Source organism: Motacilla alba, chromosome 5, assembly GCF_015832195.1.
Source record: "Motacilla alba alba isolate MOTALB_02 chromosome 5, Motacilla_alba_V1.0_pri, whole genome shotgun sequence".
In the NCBI taxonomy this organism is placed as follows: domain Eukaryota; kingdom Metazoa; phylum Chordata; class Aves; order Passeriformes; family Motacillidae; genus Motacilla; species Motacilla alba.
The window spans coordinates 45,207,729-45,224,982 of record NC_052020.1 but is presented as its reverse complement, the minus strand read 5'-3'; the positions used below and the strand labels follow the sequence as shown (position 1 = coordinate 45,224,982).

The window sequence follows — 17,254 nt, the reverse complement described above, 5'->3', positions numbered from 1 at the left end:
TTTATATATAGCCAAGGAGAAGGTTTGCAATAGTCATGTGCATTCTCAATTCTAAATTAATTCAGCAACTCCCAAGGAAATTACCTCCATACCATCATAGATGTTAGATGTGTCATTTAATATTTCTGCTTGTGTTCAGCAATATCAGGAACATATGGAGATGTTGGGAAGTAAAATGAGCAAGAAAAAACCAATGTTGGAATATTTGTAGTACAGTGTTGTAAATTGTTGTTATTCCTTTCCTTTGGTTGCTCCATATGGAAAACTGATGGTCTCATCTCTCATCTTCATTTAAGAATTATTTATGGGGAATGATTCATCCCACTTCTTGTACATGCCTGTCACAGAATGGGATCATTCCCTCTCAGAAAGTTCCTCTCCCTCTCTTCAGTGGCTGGATAAAACTGAGATAACTGGTTTCAGCTATACAGAACTTTTTTGATTACAAGCTAGGCCACACAAACCCTGGCTTGGAAGGGGGTTTGTTTTTAATGGAACAATTACAGAAATAGGGAAAAATTATTATAAATGAGGGCAAACTTGCATGTGAGAAGAACTTGGAAAGATTGGCATCAGTCATCTTAAATAAGAGATGAATTAGAGCAGGCATGATTGAACTAAACAAAAGAGAGGATGTTAAAAAAGTCAAGGAACTCCAAAGTAGTACTTATCTTCTGTTGTAATAAAACTACAAACACCTTGTGAAAAAAAAATGCAAGGAAGCTTGCGCAAACACAAAACATGTTATATAAATTCTAAATTCAATAGTAGTTAGAACGGGCTCAGGTCTTTTACACCTATGAGTACCAGAAGTTATATTGAGTAGATTTTTACTTAGGTGATAAAATAGGAACACTTCGAGTTTAAGGGACCCACATACCAATGAGCCCTGAGCAGAACAGTAGTCTCTAAATGCCTGAGATCATTCTTAGAACTATTGACATGTACTAGTATATTTTCTTGAAGTATTTGCATTGGTAACTGTCAAAGGCTGGGTACAAACTGAAACAATGATTTGGTGTGGCAATTTTTGTAGTTAGGCTCTTTGTTTCAAATGTGAATACATAAGGTTAAAGGGAAAGCTAGTTCATTTCAGATGCCATGCAAATGGTTAGGTTTGGCATTAAATCCTCTTATGGTGTTAGAGGGTGCAGTTGTACCAGAACATCCATCCATAAAATGTGAAGTAGTTTTCTATAGATTGTGGTAGGAGTGCATGTATTTTGCAAAACCCTGAAGTGTCAGTGAAAACTTACACTGAGTCTCATAGATTCTGGTTTTGAAAACATCATCCTGTTATTTTTACTCTTTCCTACTACCTTTCTTATCTATTAAAATCGTAGTTATTAACAGCCAAATACATAACAAATTACAAAATCTCATATGAATGCCAGTGTTTTAAAAAGAGGTCTTGTTGACATTTTACTTTTTCTAATCGTGCATGTAAGAAAGTGGTCACATTTTATATAAAGCAAAAGTTCTGTGTCTAAAACTCAAACCCGAATCTTTAAAATAGTATTACAGTTAGTGCATAGTTTAAGAAATTGGCTATGTAAATCTGAAGGTAGAAGATGCAGTGTGATAGGTCCACCAAGTGAAGTACTAACAGAAATATATTATAGCTGTGTCTCTGTGCTTCACTCAAGAGGTACGCACTAATTCCAGCTGCTGTTAACACATGGCAGCATTAGAACCTGAGCTCTATGATGTTTACTGTTTCCTTAATGTAGCACAGTAACTGATATTAGTTCCCATTTTTTCCATTGGTTTTATTTTGTTCTTTAAGGAAATTGTGTTATGGTTTGAGAAGAATGCCATCTGTTGAATGTTGCCTTCCCTAGATCACATACACTATTACAAAAAAGAAGTTGTATTAGTTATAAATATTTGGTAACCTGTATACAAAGCAGATCTTAGAAGTCAAGCTTAATCAAAGGTTGCTGTGCTGGTTGCTTTAGTGGCATTTTTACGAGTTTTCTTCTTCAAACTGTTCTTTTAGACTGCAGGCAAATCTGATTAAATTGCAATGTTAGTTCTGTGTTTATTCAACCACTAAGGAGCATCTGGTTAAAACATTTTATAACATTTCACAGTAGTAGACAAGTTTCTCCAAAGTATTTCAAAATTGAAATTGAAAATGTAAAAGCAATCTCAGTAAAAACTACTTGATAAGAAGGTTACACAGTAATTTTCATGGTCTTTTAAACTGTAGGAAAAGGAATTCCCTGTAGTGAGTTATTTCTGCAGTGTGTTCTGCTGCTCACCATGGAGGAAGTAGTGTTAATGTTCCATAGGAACAACACTTAGAGTTCCTGCAGACCTCAGGACATGCCAGACCTGCCTTTTCTCTTGGGCTCCATCCCAGTCTGTGAGCAGCAAGGAACTCCAGCAAGATGACTGGAAGGCTGTGCTTGGCCCAGCATCCTCAGTGGGTCCTTGAAACTCCCTCTTGAGCAACTGCACAGCATTTCCCTGCAGTCCAAGTCAGAGCTGTGTATTCATGTGTCACCTGCTGCACCTTCAGTGGGGGAACCACAGCTAGGATTTAATTTGGACACATCAGTGAATGTGCAGTCAGTACCAGTTCCATGTGCATATATCCTCAGCATCCAGGATTGGCAAATAGGTTTTAATCTCTGTGACATGAGATCAGAAGCTACAAATCCTTACCACATCTGATGCTATGAACTTGTCACTGCCAAGGACTGCATCGACACACTCATCTAAGACTCTGTGATTCATTAAGACTCTGTGATCTGTTCAAGTGGTCCGTTTTCCTTTGTGGCTTCTTCTGGAGGACTTGGTGTTACTGTGAAAGTTCTGTTGCTGGAAACACGATTTTCCTCATCATTATACTTCTTTTCTAGCTAGATTGTAGCATTCTGGAATACTGTTGTGGACAAAGTGAAAAGCTCTTCAGAATAGCTGTTCTTAAGGGATTAAATGATTATCATCTCTGTCGTGTTTCTTTCATCTTATAATCAACTTCAAGATGGTACTGGATAACTCAGTTTGAAGTGATTAGATATTTGAATTAGAAAGTATTTGATCTCCTTTTTAACGCTGTTTAAACAGGTGTATTTCTTTCCATTAATGTTAATATACTTCTTGTTCCTTGTAACTATAATATTCCCTTACTGGAATATTTGAGTGACATTCAGAGCAGAAATCTGTCCAACAGGTACTGATATGCTAGGGGAAAAATATCAAACTCTCTTACTTATATTGATACTAATAAATACAATTAAGAAATTACAAAATATTTTTGTACCTGAGTTAGGCATAGAGAATGGAAACTTAATGTTTCATAGAAGGCTTAATGGGAGACAGGACCTTTCACTTAAATAAGCACCAGTTTTCAAAAGCTTTTGTTACGTTTTGATTATATAATTGTTAATGTTTCTAACGTGAATTGATTACAGAACAATTTTTATTGATAAAACAACTATTTTGGTTAATATTATATGGCTTCTATTTTGCTAATTTGTACAATGTTGCTAAGATCCTTATGTCCCTCAAGAAATTTTCATTTATATTCATTCTTTGCTGAATGTAGTGTTTCTGGATTTTCAGTCCTTTTAAAAATTTAATCTTTGCGCATGAGATGGGGCACAAGAAATTCCGTTTTTTATATATTCTTAAATATGTTACTGTCTAATAAATATTAAATGGTATTATTAAAAATGCCTAACACATGTATTACTTTCTTGGTCTGTTAGGCATTTACAATTCTGTCTCACTGAAAATAAATTACACTTTGGTCCTCAAGCTTTTTAAGTGTTTTGGAAATTTTTACTATTTTTCCTAATATTTTGTGGTTTTTTTCCTGAGAGTTTCTAAAATATGTTGCTCTCATTTGTAGGATTTTTTTTTTTTTACAATTAGATTAATCATCACTGACCTGGACTATCCGTATTCATGTAAGACAGGCAGTGCCACTGCATTTGGAAGAAACAGTGAATTCTCTTATATTCAGATATTTTAATGTACTTTATTATTTTTGTAGCTGAGTCATTTTCAGAACAAATAGGGATAACACTTAAGTGTGATTCTATGGTCCTTCATTGCCTCCTTTTACAGCAAGCAAAAACTTGCTGTGTTTTTGTGAATTTGTTTCAAACTGCTGTGTTGTTATTATTATTACAAGAGAGCTAGTTACTGAGATTAAGATCCAAAAAATTACATATTGTACTCAATAACAAGAGGTCATGCTTTGGATGTTAGGCACATTTTCAGCATTCAACTGCTTAAACTATTCTCTCTCAAGTCTCTATCTACAGCACAAAATAAGATTTTGTCCTTAATAGAGCTGCAGGTTCTCAGTTGATCCTTTTGGTATTCTGCTCCTGGATTATTGGACAAACAGACATCGAACTTGACCCAGTATTTCATAGGAGCCAGTACAGAAGATGAAAGCAGATTTGGGGTTTTTATAGTCCCCTGGGCTGCAGAGGAAATGTGCTGCTGTACTCTTTTGAGTTTCCCAAGGGCTAATGGCTCCATGCTCAAGATACTGAGCTGTAGTACAGCTGAAAGGTGACAAAAGTATTTACTACAGAGGCCAAATCACCAACAGTAAAGATGGGATAAATTCTTGTACCTATTTCATTGACAGAGATGTCCAGGATCAGTTCTAAATTGCAGACTGACTTGTCTAGATGGGGTTGTATAATATCAGCCAGTTGGTACTGTGCCAGAAACTCTTTGAAGTGTTTCTTCCAGCTACCAAGTGTAATTTATCTTTTCCTCAGTTTCTGCTTCCACTTTCTGCTTTTTATCCATGACCTCAAGTACTGAGCAGTCTACATGGTGTTTTCAGTGGGTTCCGGACATCTTCCTAGTTCTTTCAGTATCTGTGTATTTAAAATAAATTTGAAGAAAAAGGGAACCACAAGGAACATTTTCCTACTGGTCCTCTCTGCTTATGACTCTTGAAATAAACTGTTTCAAAACAGTCAGCCTCTTTTACATGCTGGTTATAGTTCATTGGCTGTGTCAAATGTTGTACAGAGGCTGAATTAAAAGGAGGGGGGAAGACTCCAGCGCTCATAATGTGGATTGTCTAACAGTGACAGTAATGCCCTTTCTAGCCCATGTCCTGAAATAAATTCAGTTCATGACAGGTGCTTGGTAGTACCCAGTTGAAAGTGTAGGCAGCAAGAATATAATAATTGAGATCTAGCAAGAATTTATTTTGAATGTGATGTTGGGTTCAGATGTGTGCTTATAGTGCTGTCTTAACTTGTGAAGCTCGAAGCATAAACTCTGCTACAACATGGCAGCTGCACAGCAATGAGCAGATGTGCATTTGAAAGCATGAGAACCAAGCAGGCTGTTCATGAAAGATAAACAGTTAAGACAGTGAGAAAATTGCAGTGTTCATCAAAGAGGACATTTGCCTCTTCTTTCCCATGGTTTGCACCATGGGTTTGCAGCCTTGGACAAATAGGAGAACTCAACTGACCACCTCTCAGCCTATTCATGTGCCCATGACCTTCAATACTCAACTTTTGAATCTTTTTTTAAAAGCAGGATCCTGTGTCACAGAGTATCTACTTTGTCCCTTCTAGAACATTGTCTCAAAAATGACTTAGAGGAATGAGTATTGTACCACTAGCAGGGCTCTGTTCTTCTACAGAGCACACATTTTATTTGAATCTTTTCATTTCTGATTCTACCTGGCTTGCAAGATCTGAGAGTGCAGCTTTAAATAGTAAGGCTAAACATGAAATATATATGTGTGTGTGTGTGGTTTTTTTTTTCCTATAGTCTGCAAGTCAGCCAGAGAATAGTATTTTTTTTCAGTGCTAGAATAAAATATATTAAGATATGAAGGAGGCAAAAATTATACACTGTCTAGCTACTCTGAATTTACTTGCTTGATGATGTTTAACTATTTGCATTTCTCCAGGGAACATGGGGAGATTGCAGGTGATCATCTGCTCAAACCGGAGCTTTAGGTGGGTACATGCCCTCCTCTGAGTCTTCCAAAGCTGGGTGAGTGAGGTAAATGCTGTCAAACGGTGGACCCTGGGCTCAGCAAAGTGATGTCTAGTGAGCAGTCTTAGAGTTCTGGCAGCACTGAAAAGCAGGGTGACCACTTGCCACTTGGAATTTAAGGAAGTTTTAAATAAGTTCCAAGTTAGACAACACTTCAATGTACTAATCTACTCATCTGGTTTTGATTAGATTTTTTTCATGTCTTTTCTTATAGGTATGTGCTCATTTCTTTCCCAAGTTCTGTCTGTTGTATTTTATGGTTCCTTGTTAAATGTAACCTCAAGCTTGACTGGAACTTTTAGGCAACAGCAGTAGATGAATACTAATGATAAAAATAGTTAACTATGTAAACCATGAAGTGAAGCATTTCATATTTTCAAATAAATCTATTCAGAAGAGATAAAAGGATAAAAATATTAAATACTTTATATATGTCTAAAGATTTTATTTTTAAATTCCTTTTTTTTTCCTCATCAGCCAAGTCAGTACATGGAACAAATAGTCAGTCTCTGAATCAGCCTCAGGGCTTTTACTGAGTAATTAAAAGCTCTGAAGTTAGTCAGGCATCTAGTTCTCACCAAGTATGATGGTTTTAAAGCAGTTGCACTTCGTGAAGTGAGAAGAGCTGAGGAATTACATGTTCTTTTGACCTAAGTATAGTGATTAAGATTTATTTAAAGATATTAGCTTGAATATTTGTACATTATAGGCTATATTGTTTAACTCATTTTTTTCCTAAACATTTTTGGTTTATTCTTCATTTTATCTCTTCTTAACCTTTGTTTCTGGTTCTTGTTCAATAGCTCTTTGATATTAAGTAATAACTCTGTGGACCTACACTATGGTCCTGTCAGAAGGGCATGATGGAAACAGGAATTTCTATTTCCAGATGATTTTTTGGGAGGCAAGGTTTCTGCATCACGGCAGACAGACAACGTGGTATTCTACAGACCTTGTGGCATAATTCAAGTCACAAGGAATAAATTAAAAGAAGAACCAACAATATGAGAGCCAAGTATCATATATCTGTATTACTCTGAAGCTCAGTGCATCAAGGAGAGCTGTGAGAGTGTTGTAACAAGTGGCTCTAAAATAAAATGAATATTGAAAAAAACAGAATTTTCATACAGAAAACAAACATGATTTAGAAAATTTTATCACTGGGCTACATACAATGAATGATACAAGTTTTAACAGGAAAGCTGGTTCCCTTGGAAATCAAATCCAAACTTTCAGAATGAAGCAGAGGAAAGAGAGTGTCAGAAATTGTGGAGAAACTGTAAAGGAAAATCACTGAATCACAAGGTAAGTAGCATTTCTTCAGTATTTCGACTTCCTTGAAAATACAAGTTAGACCAAAATTTAACATAATTTGAAATTAGTGAAAAAGGCAGCAGGATTCTTAGATCCTTTCTCCCTGTGAAGTCACCATGGGTTTTCTGAGTAGGCTGCTCCCTATGACATTCAATTTAGATAGCATTAAATTATACAATGAGAAAAATTATTTTAATTGAAAATGGACTTTGGATTATCATGGACAGATCAGAAGAGCGGAAGGGAGACATCATTATACTTGAAATTAGGCATTAAAGAACTATGTCCAGAATCATACAATCATAGAATTGCCAGGTTGAAAGGAACCTTGAAGATCATCTTGTTCTAACCCCTTGGACGTGGACAGGGACATCTTCCACTAGACAATATTGCTCAATGTCCCAACCAACCAGGCCTTGAACACATCCTGAGATGGAACATCCACAACTTCCCTGGGCAGCCTGTTCCAGTATCTCACCACCCTCACAGTAAAGGATTTCTTCCATATATCTAACCCAAATTTCCCCTCTTTCAGTTTGAACACATTACTCCCTGCCCTATCACTACAGTTTCTGACACAGAGTTCACCTCTGACTTGCCTGTAGGCCCCTTCAGACACTGGCAGGTTGCTGTGAGGTCTCCACACAACCTCCTCTCCAGGCTGAACAGCCCTAACCTTCCCAACCTGTCTTCACAGGGGAGATGCTCCAGTCCACTTCTCAACTTCTCTGGACTTGATCCAACAGTTCCATGCCCTTCTTATTTGGGGGCAGCAGAAGCAGAAACACTTGGAAAAAGGACTCCAGGCCTAAATCATCCATAGCATTTGAAACGTGGAAAATATTTAATGAGACAATAAATGTATTGTGAAAGCAACAAGGCAGTACTGCTGAATGGCTCACACTACTCAAAAGCAGTTCAGATACAATCTAGCGTGTTAATTCAGGAAACTGCACTCCTTAGCAGTTTCCTGAAATAATTTAAAGAAAATGCACAACTTTTCTTTACTCACTGTATACACCTAAATAATGAGATAGCAGGGAACTTGATGTATATAGATTTTGGAGAATTATGATAGAAATATTTATGAATGCTTAATCTCATTTGCATGCCTACAATAAATAGGGAGAAAACTCTGCTATTCATGGCATGTCCTAAAAGCAGGGAAATGTAAATTGCAGGGAAATCATTATTTGAAGACTCAGCCTGTGTGCTTGGCATGCTTCTGTCTCTAAATCAGGAGGACTAGTATATAATATTGCTGAGCCCTTCAGCGTGGAAAAAAAAAATATGGGCAATTAAGAAAATCACTTAGTTCATAGACTGCTGCAGAAATAATTTACTTATACATATGGTATATATCTTGTTATACCTTCTTCTGCTTAAAAAAATGGTTGTTAAATAGCAAAGCTTAAAAGGCCAGGTATTATGCATTCACATGTAGGCATTTGATAAATTGCACTGTGTGTGGAAGGTAGGGGCCTCTCTCTGTAACTTGTTGTTTCTCATAATACCTCAGTTAACTGGAAACCAAAAGTTTTTAGAAGCAGCCATATGAAATTCCTCCGATTTCAAACTCTATGACTTTTAAAGAGAAAGTAGTCATTTTGGATTTAGTTATGGAAACTTGTAATGCTGTTTTACCCAATTTAAATGTATCATTACAGGTTTTAAGTCATACATTAGACAAGAAATTATTTGGAAAGCCAAGCAGCCATTTTAAAGACTTATAAAGAAATAGTCTTTTCTTTTGTTTGGGGTTTTTTTAGTAGTAACCAAAATGAACCATTACTCACATAGAAATAGCTTGAGAAAGAATCGTGACATTTTCATTCTCATTAGTATATCCCTTATGTTATATTTGTCTTCCTGTATGTAATTTATGTGATATATGGGACATTTTCTCCTCACAGATCTCTATAAAAACTTCTGCCTGCATAAAAGACATTAAATGACAACTTCCTTCCCAAGGTCAGCTTCAGTTTCTTTAAAGTCAAAGTAAGGACCATCCATCTTTAGTAGTAAAATTAATGATTGCTATGAATGTTTGCATAGTGGAGAAATCTAAGCTAGTTTGAAGTTACCTTCTTCACTTGTAAATATCTGGTGTATGACCATGGCATCAGAGATCTGAGCACAGTTTAATTTATCCTGGCTCTTATTTGGCTTTAGAGACTTGTTCTACTGAGCAAATCTGTTGAAAGCCAACTGAAAGGCAGTCTCTGCTGGCTCTGCACTGCATTCACTGCTCTTCTTTTTAAGTAATAGAAAAGATTGCTTAATTCTCTGATTACCACTTAGGACAGATACTGAATTATCCAAGATAATTACAGGGTAGAATTGCAATATCTCCTGTATATTTTGGCATGTTTTATACTGATATGGATTAATGAAAAAGTATTATTTATCAGATAAATACAGTATATTTCTAACTGCATGACTAAGAGATAATGCCTATGAGAGAGTCTTTCCATACAAAAAGAAAAAATATTTTGGCCAGATTCTGTATTTATGCTTTTATTTCAGGAACTTGAAGATCTGACTATATGTAAATTGTTGTGGGGTTAGTTGGAAAAAAGCAGAAGTGACTGATGAATATATGCAGCTGTTTATAAAATAAAAGGCTAGGCTCTATTTGAATGTGCATTCCTTTCTAATAAGTACTTATTTCAGTGAACTAATAAACATAAAACTTCAAAAGGCAGCTTATATTAAACACCAGTCTTTTAGGTTATTAATTCACTCCATTCGGATTTATGGTTAAAATATTCCTGTCAGAAATAAAGTGCCATTTATCTAATCCAGTTTCCTATGAAAATACACTTAGGTGATTTTGGAAGACTTCAATTACCTAATTGTATAAGAGAATAATTTATATCTCACAGTCAGTAACTTGAGATGCTGATTATTAATCAATTTTCAGTGTAAGATCAGACAGCCTACCTGAGGCACTACATACCTTGAAATATCTCAGTATATTTTGCTAAGAGTGTCAAATGAATAGTGACCTGTGAAATAAAGATCAATATGCTGTGACATGGTATTTTCATAATCACAGGGATGAATTTATCATTTGCTTGAGCTAAATGAAAATGAAAATTTAACACTCCAAGGCCATCTCGCTTTCAGATTACTTTTGGCAAGAATCCAAAAATCCACAACTTTTAAATAAATGTAGGATTTCTTCAGATTACAGCAGCTAAGTACTTACCACTTTATTTGTCATTTTCTTATCACCCAACATATTTTGCTAATCTCTGCTGAAAGGCTATTCAGAAAGTGACTCTTAATTCAGAGAGTCAGTTAGTGGCTTTCAGGGTGTTGAACAAACACCATGTAAAGTTGAGGGCCATTTTTCAAGAGCAGCTTCCAAACATTAAACGTGTGTGTCCTGCTTTATTTCTGGCTATAACTCAGATATTTTGGGTGAAACCTTTGCTTTCTGAAAATTAATGGCAAAACCCCAATTAAATTCAGTTTAGCCAGGTTATCAGCATTGACTTCTAGAACACTCATGAAGTGATCTTACAGTGCTAAATTCTGAAAATTCATTGTAATATTAAAAAAAACAAATTTTGCTATGTGGTTATTGTGCAATCACTCAGATATTTAAGTTTGTAATATTTCTTTGAATTATCTGACTTACTTGTAAATAGCATAGATTATAACAATTTTTTTTTGTTAAAAATTTCTTCAGTGGTTGATCTTTAAACATAGATGCGTTTTATACACTCTTTGACACATAGAGTCACTGAGAAGGGCACTTCAACTATAAAGAGCATCAAATCACTTACAGGTTCAAAACAAATAAGAGGTAGTACTTAATCATAGAGCAGGTGTTCAGGCCGTGGGCTTCACAACAGTTCAAAAAGCTGTTAGACAAATTCATTCAATAAATATACATCATAATGACCTGCAGACATACATGTGTGGTTTAGAGACTCCTGAATGTACCAAGGGAAGGTAAATAAAGGAATTATCACTTCCCAGGCCCCTTGGTAAGTTACTTTAATAGCCCATCAACCTCTTTTTTAAAAAAAGACTTCTTATTTAAGTTCAGAGTTTTTCTAGCTTTGGCTTCAGTTTGCACCTATCTATATGTCATTCCTTGTAAAGATAAAAAAGATATTTACTATTCAAAGTACATTTCTTAGAGAGATGCTTATAGTCTTGATTTGAATGGATCAGTCCTTCAATCTCTTCAACCTCTTTTTTTTTTTTTTTTTTTTTTTTCCCCACAGAGTATTTTAATATGCTAGACATGTTTTTTGGAAGTTGTATAGTTACTGTTAATTTTTTTTCTCAATTATTTTAAGTTCCTCAGTGTCCTTCTTGAAGTACAGGCACCAGAAAATAGACACAGTAATTCCTTCCTAATTTTCGTAACAATGTATTCTGAAATAAAATCACTCTTGCATTAGATTTAGATATTATCCTGCTTATACATTCAAGGATTGTATTCACAGTCTTAGGTAAAGCATCAGAGTAGATGATCTTCATTTGATTACTTTCTGTGACTCCTCAGCCCTTTCAGTTCCTGCTTCCAGGACAGCATCTCCATCTTCTAATTACAACCTGCATTCATCCTTCACTGGTGAATAAGCTTACATTTCATTGTATTATGATATGTGGTATTTTAAAGGATCCTTTTCATCAAGAAACTGTGTGACTGGTCTATTTCCAGCTATCATGTTTCCCCTAAAGACTTGATTAAGGGTGGCCACATCTCAAACTTGTCCTTACCTGAAAAGCAGTAGAAGGTTGTCATGTTTTAGTCTTATGCCAGAGCCAACAGTGAGCTGAAGGAATTTAATTTCAATATTTCTGTGACGTCAGGCTGTCATTCTGTATACTTATGGCCATGTAAAGTTCATCATTGCACCATGAGGTTCAGCTTTGTCTGATCAAGAGGTTAATAGTTCATTGATAGTGAAATTAAGCACTGGTACAGATTGTTTATTGCCAACAGATGAGAAGAATCTTACCAAACAATGTTAAAATTTCCCAAAAGGGGGAAGTTGATAGTTTGGGGGATTGCTGAAATAAATTAAGATTAATAATATTTATTGAAGGAGAAAATAATGAAATTTTAATCTAAGTAGGACTTCTTCAGGGAAAAGGGAAGGACATAGTGCAAACTGAATTTCTGCATTTTGGGCTGTTGTGTATAGATTATTTTCTTTAAATGTTAGTAGGTTTTTCTCAAGGGTGTTTTTGGAATTAAACAGGACATCCTATCCCTTTGTGTAAGGCTTTGTTGAAAACTGAATTACGAAGCTACTTCTTCAGTATAGAATTTCTTTGAAATTTCCAGAGCATCCAATGGATAATAGAATGTGCCTCTGCTAAAGAGCATGGATCATTCTGGAATTTTTAGTTTAGTCTGTGTAGAACATCAGATGTATTACATCCCATTTTGCATGCTGCAAGGATGGCAGGAATACCACCATTCAATGCTAATGGAGATGGCAAAGCTTGCAGCACTATAATTCCAGCAATGTTGATGTCATCTGTAATAGTTGACAGTAATAATAATCCATTTTGAATTAAATTATGACTAAAACCTAATTATTAATTAAATTAATTATTATGAATTAGATTATGAATAAAGCTATGGTCTGGACATTGGTATAAGCCAATGAAATATTTTTCTAAATGATGAATGAATGTTGAGATCCAACAATTAATCAGTTTTCTAAATTATTTAACTTTTGTACAAATGTATTTCTAGTAGAAAAGCTATGGAGAACTAAGACAAATACTTTACAGAATACCATTAATACCATTTTGTCAGCTTAATTTATCACTGCATCAAATAATATTGCCAGGTGTATTTAATAAACTTAGCCCTGTGTGCTAATGTCATTAATTGAATGGCTGTCTTCTACCAGGTTCTGTCTCAGAAATAAATATTAACAGCTTTTACTCTTCAGAGATCTTTTTGACTATTGGAATATTCACTTTAGGATATAATAACATACAAATTAGCTTATTTTTCTTACAGTCACAAGAAGTAGGTCTTCTGTTAACATAATCTTTGTTTCAACATAAGCTTGCAGCTTGTGGAAGGTCATGGGGCACTTGGGGAAATTTTAAATGTCAGCTTGACCTATCTTAAGGCCTAGAGGTCTTGGTTAGCGTGCTGTACTATGAAACTCTGAGGGTCTCTGCCACAGGTGATTGAATTTGGGGAATTAGGCATGAGGTGTAGGATCTAAATTAGTGCTAGAAGTGCTAAATTTGCACAGGTCATACTGTAATTAACTTTTATCTCCTGTTTAATATATATAATTATACTTTTTTAAAAACTGACTCCTCATATAGATGCGCTACACAAAAAACTTCTTTTACTTCATAATTTCTTTGTACAGAATTCAAATTTTAGGACTCTTGAGCTCTTCAAAAACAATATTGGTGTTGGATATCTACAGTTAAGTATGTCTGTTTTGCATAGTCTTTTGGGTTTTAAATACCAAATCTCTTCCCTTGCAGAGAAGTCGATCAGGATTCTGATGGCTACATCAGCTTCAAAGAGTTTGAATCTGCAATGAAGTATGGACAAGATGAAGTATCACCAGTGTACTTTGCCTAAGGAATACTTTCTGGTAAAAAGACAAAGTGAAAACTTCAGATCTCAAGATATTTAAAAATCAATGAAACTTCATTTGTTTCAGCCAGCATTTTAAGAACTTTGACTGTAAGTGCAGCTCTGAAGAGCAGCCTTTGAAGATTTACTGTTGACAAGTTGGGTGTATTAATTTACATGTGTATATGTGTGTAGAATGCTTAAATTTTTTGAAATCTCAATTGATTCACAATCACACTACTTAGGAACTGGAACTCTGTATTTTTTCTTTTTGGCTCAACAGACAAAAAAGGATCAATTATATTTCCAGTTACTGTGAAATTTACTTGTTCACTTTTTCAATAGACCAAAATATCTCACATGTATGGAAAGATATATATTGGATTTATGGTAGAAAATGCCTGCTGGTTTTGGGTTTTTTTATCAGTAGCATATTTGTCCCCCCTTTACTGTTTTACATACATGTATGGTTCTTTTTTATATATTACACATTTGGTTTAATTTAACATTTATTAGTTAACTACATTATTTAGTTCTGAACAATTACCAAGAACTGTGTATGCAAGGAAGCAAGCATAAATACTTGGCTTTTTTTTTTTATTTTTCAATAGATTTAAAAATTAATTTTTTTAAGCATGGACCTCTGTCTTGCAGGCTGAAAATTCTGTGTATTCAAACCTCCAGCTGACTTTTAGGGAAGAATTTGGAGATACACAGATAAATGTACACTAGCAAGGTGACAGAATTTCCCAATAGTTGAGGGACAGTGTAAGGTAGAAGCTTTCATTGGTTATGAAGTTGTCTTTGCCTCTCTCTCTCTCTCTCAGTCTCTTCTGTCCAGTAACTGGGAGATGTTCTTACCTGCTGTAACTTTATATACACTCATCCAAGCTGTGCTATAAAGAGAGATTTTTTTAAAATTCTATTTATTTTATCTGTGATCACTGCCTATATTGTCTCATGTTCATATTAATAGTAACAGAGAATAGGGTTTTCATTATGGGTACTGTCTCTGATCATATGCCCCATGCCATGGCTTCATTTCTGTTTACCTGCCAGTTATTAAGTTGCTTATGGTAGAGATTTTTTTTTTAAACTGCCCAGAAGCAATCCTCTCCTCAAGAGAGCCTAGAGTCTGTAGCATATACTTAATACTGCTGAAAATAAATAGCAAAATAGTAATAATGATCAGTAAGAGGAAGAGAATACCAATTTTACCCTTAAGTCAAGAGAGTCTCCAATTTTTTTCAAATTTCAGTGAGGCATTCCAGAGTACAATTTACAGGTGAAGTATTTATAAAATTATATCTGTATTTTCTGTTCCTGTTACATGTATGTTTCTCTCTAGGTACAGTGAAACTGGAATCTTTCTCTTCTATAATTCCAAGGCAGGTAATATGTAAATAATGAGAGGAAGTTGGAGACTCTGAGTATATCAGCAGATATACCTGATTCTGTATATAAAAACCAGGTACCTGCTAGATGAAATGAACTGTAACTCAAATATGCTTTATGTGCTAATCAGTGGGAGCAAACTGGTGTTGCCTTTGAAAGGTGATGGTAAGACATGCTAATAGATTGGAGCTTTGCCTTAGAAATGCCATTTCCCTATAGATGAATGTTTTCATAAGAGAATCATCACCATGGATGTTAATTAGCAATATCATCACATGCTCTTCTGAGATGCAGGAGATTGAATTATTATCCCACAGGGATAGTTGCTACAGGTCTATGCACAGTCATGAGAAAATGTATGACAGCTTGCTGTGTTATTACCTAGACTGTATTTTTTTGTTCAGGAGGCCTCAGTTTTTTGGTGCCCAGACCCTGTACCTGTCCTAAATACTAAATCCATGCAGTATTATCTTACTGTGGTATATTATTTTATAATTATTTATTATATTACTTATTTAAAAAATAATTATTTCATTCATAAGGAGTCATTAAAAATGCTATGGCCTCCTGTTTATATTTCTACTATATGTGTGATTTGATGTCGAAATAGCTGACAATGTATATGCTATATTGTACATGCATAATATCTTGTTAAATATTTTACCAAACAGAAAGATCTTTGTATGCTTTTAATAGTGAGTAGTGTATATATCTTGTATATATGGCAAGGAACTCTAGAGAGGAAAGCGCTCTCATCTCCTTTATTTTCATGTGTTCTCAATCCTCATTTTCTCGAGGAATTGAAAAGGTGCTATGGACTTGAATTGCTGAGTCAACATAAACTCCAGGAGAGGCCAATGACATTTTTTTACCATGTTGGAATTTTTTAGAAAAGTGCAGATCTGTATTAAAGGATGATAAGTACTCTTCATTTCTCTTTCCATGGGGACTGACAGAAAGGAACTGAGGATGACCACAGGGAAGTGGAACTGAGTAGGCCATGGTGACACTCTTCCTTTTGAATATAGAATGGAAATTAATTACTAGCTACTGCTTGTCTGGGTTTTGGCTAGCAAACTGCAGGAACACTTCAGCCTTGGCTAAAACCGGATAAAATTAGGAGTGACATTTATTAAGTGATAGCCTATTCTTCCTAATGGTTTGGGAAAGAAACAAAAGCAATAGCTACCCAGCTATTGGCTGAAAGAGGCTACATGCTCCTCAGTTTTTGTTTTCTGCTGCTGGTGTTAGAGCTCAACATCAAGTGTCAGCATGGAAGGATTGGCAGAGCTAAGAGCTATGATCAACCTTAACCTACAAGCTGCAACTCTGACAACTCAGTTTAACAAGAGTGATATAAAACAAGACTATTCACTCATTAGCAGGTTACATTCTTATCTGCAACATTTCCAAGAGTGTAAGGACATCAATGATGAAAGTGACATGGGCCGAGATAATAAAATTTTTTTGTTTGATTGCTGCCATCTTTGGCCCTGGGAGGCATAACTGTCTGAACCTCCAGAACAGGAAAAAAAAAGAGTTGCAGTAGCTAAAGAGCCATTGCTCTCTAACAAATAGTTATTCATGTACCTTATGGAACAGGGGATGTTCAGGATTTACTTGCCAGAATATTATACTGCCTTTAAAATGTGGGATACATTTGCTTTCTTACTACGTAAACTTTTTCTTGTTTTCTGACACCTCAATTACTTAACAAACAGGATTTCCTTGTTAAAAGTATCCATTTTAAAATATTTACTTTCCAAATAATCATCTGTGATCATCTGTTTAAATTATTTTCACATGTATCCTTTATATGCTTAGCCAATTGCCATCATATCATTTTATAGCAAATAGATTATATAACCATAAAATGCTATCAAAGTATATTTGTTTTGTTCCCCTGGGGTTTCTGCAGTTCCCTGTAGCTGTTGAAATCTGTAATTTATTTTTAAAGGA

General features: G+C 35.1%; 1 protein-coding gene across 1 annotated transcript in view; it reads left to right on the top strand.

Moving 5' to 3' along the window:
• The window catches only part of EFCAB11 (EF-hand calcium binding domain 11), a 49,455-nt gene extending 35,549 nt beyond the window's left edge, over positions 1 to 13,906 (top strand). Inside the window, exon 5 of the mRNA XM_038139280.1 lies at positions 13,807 to 13,906. Within this exon, the coding sequence (XP_037995208.1) occupies positions 13,807 to 13,906 (100 nt within the window). The remainder of the gene's footprint in view (positions 1 to 13,806) is intronic.
• Positions 13,907 to 17,254: the final 3,348 nt, after the last annotated feature.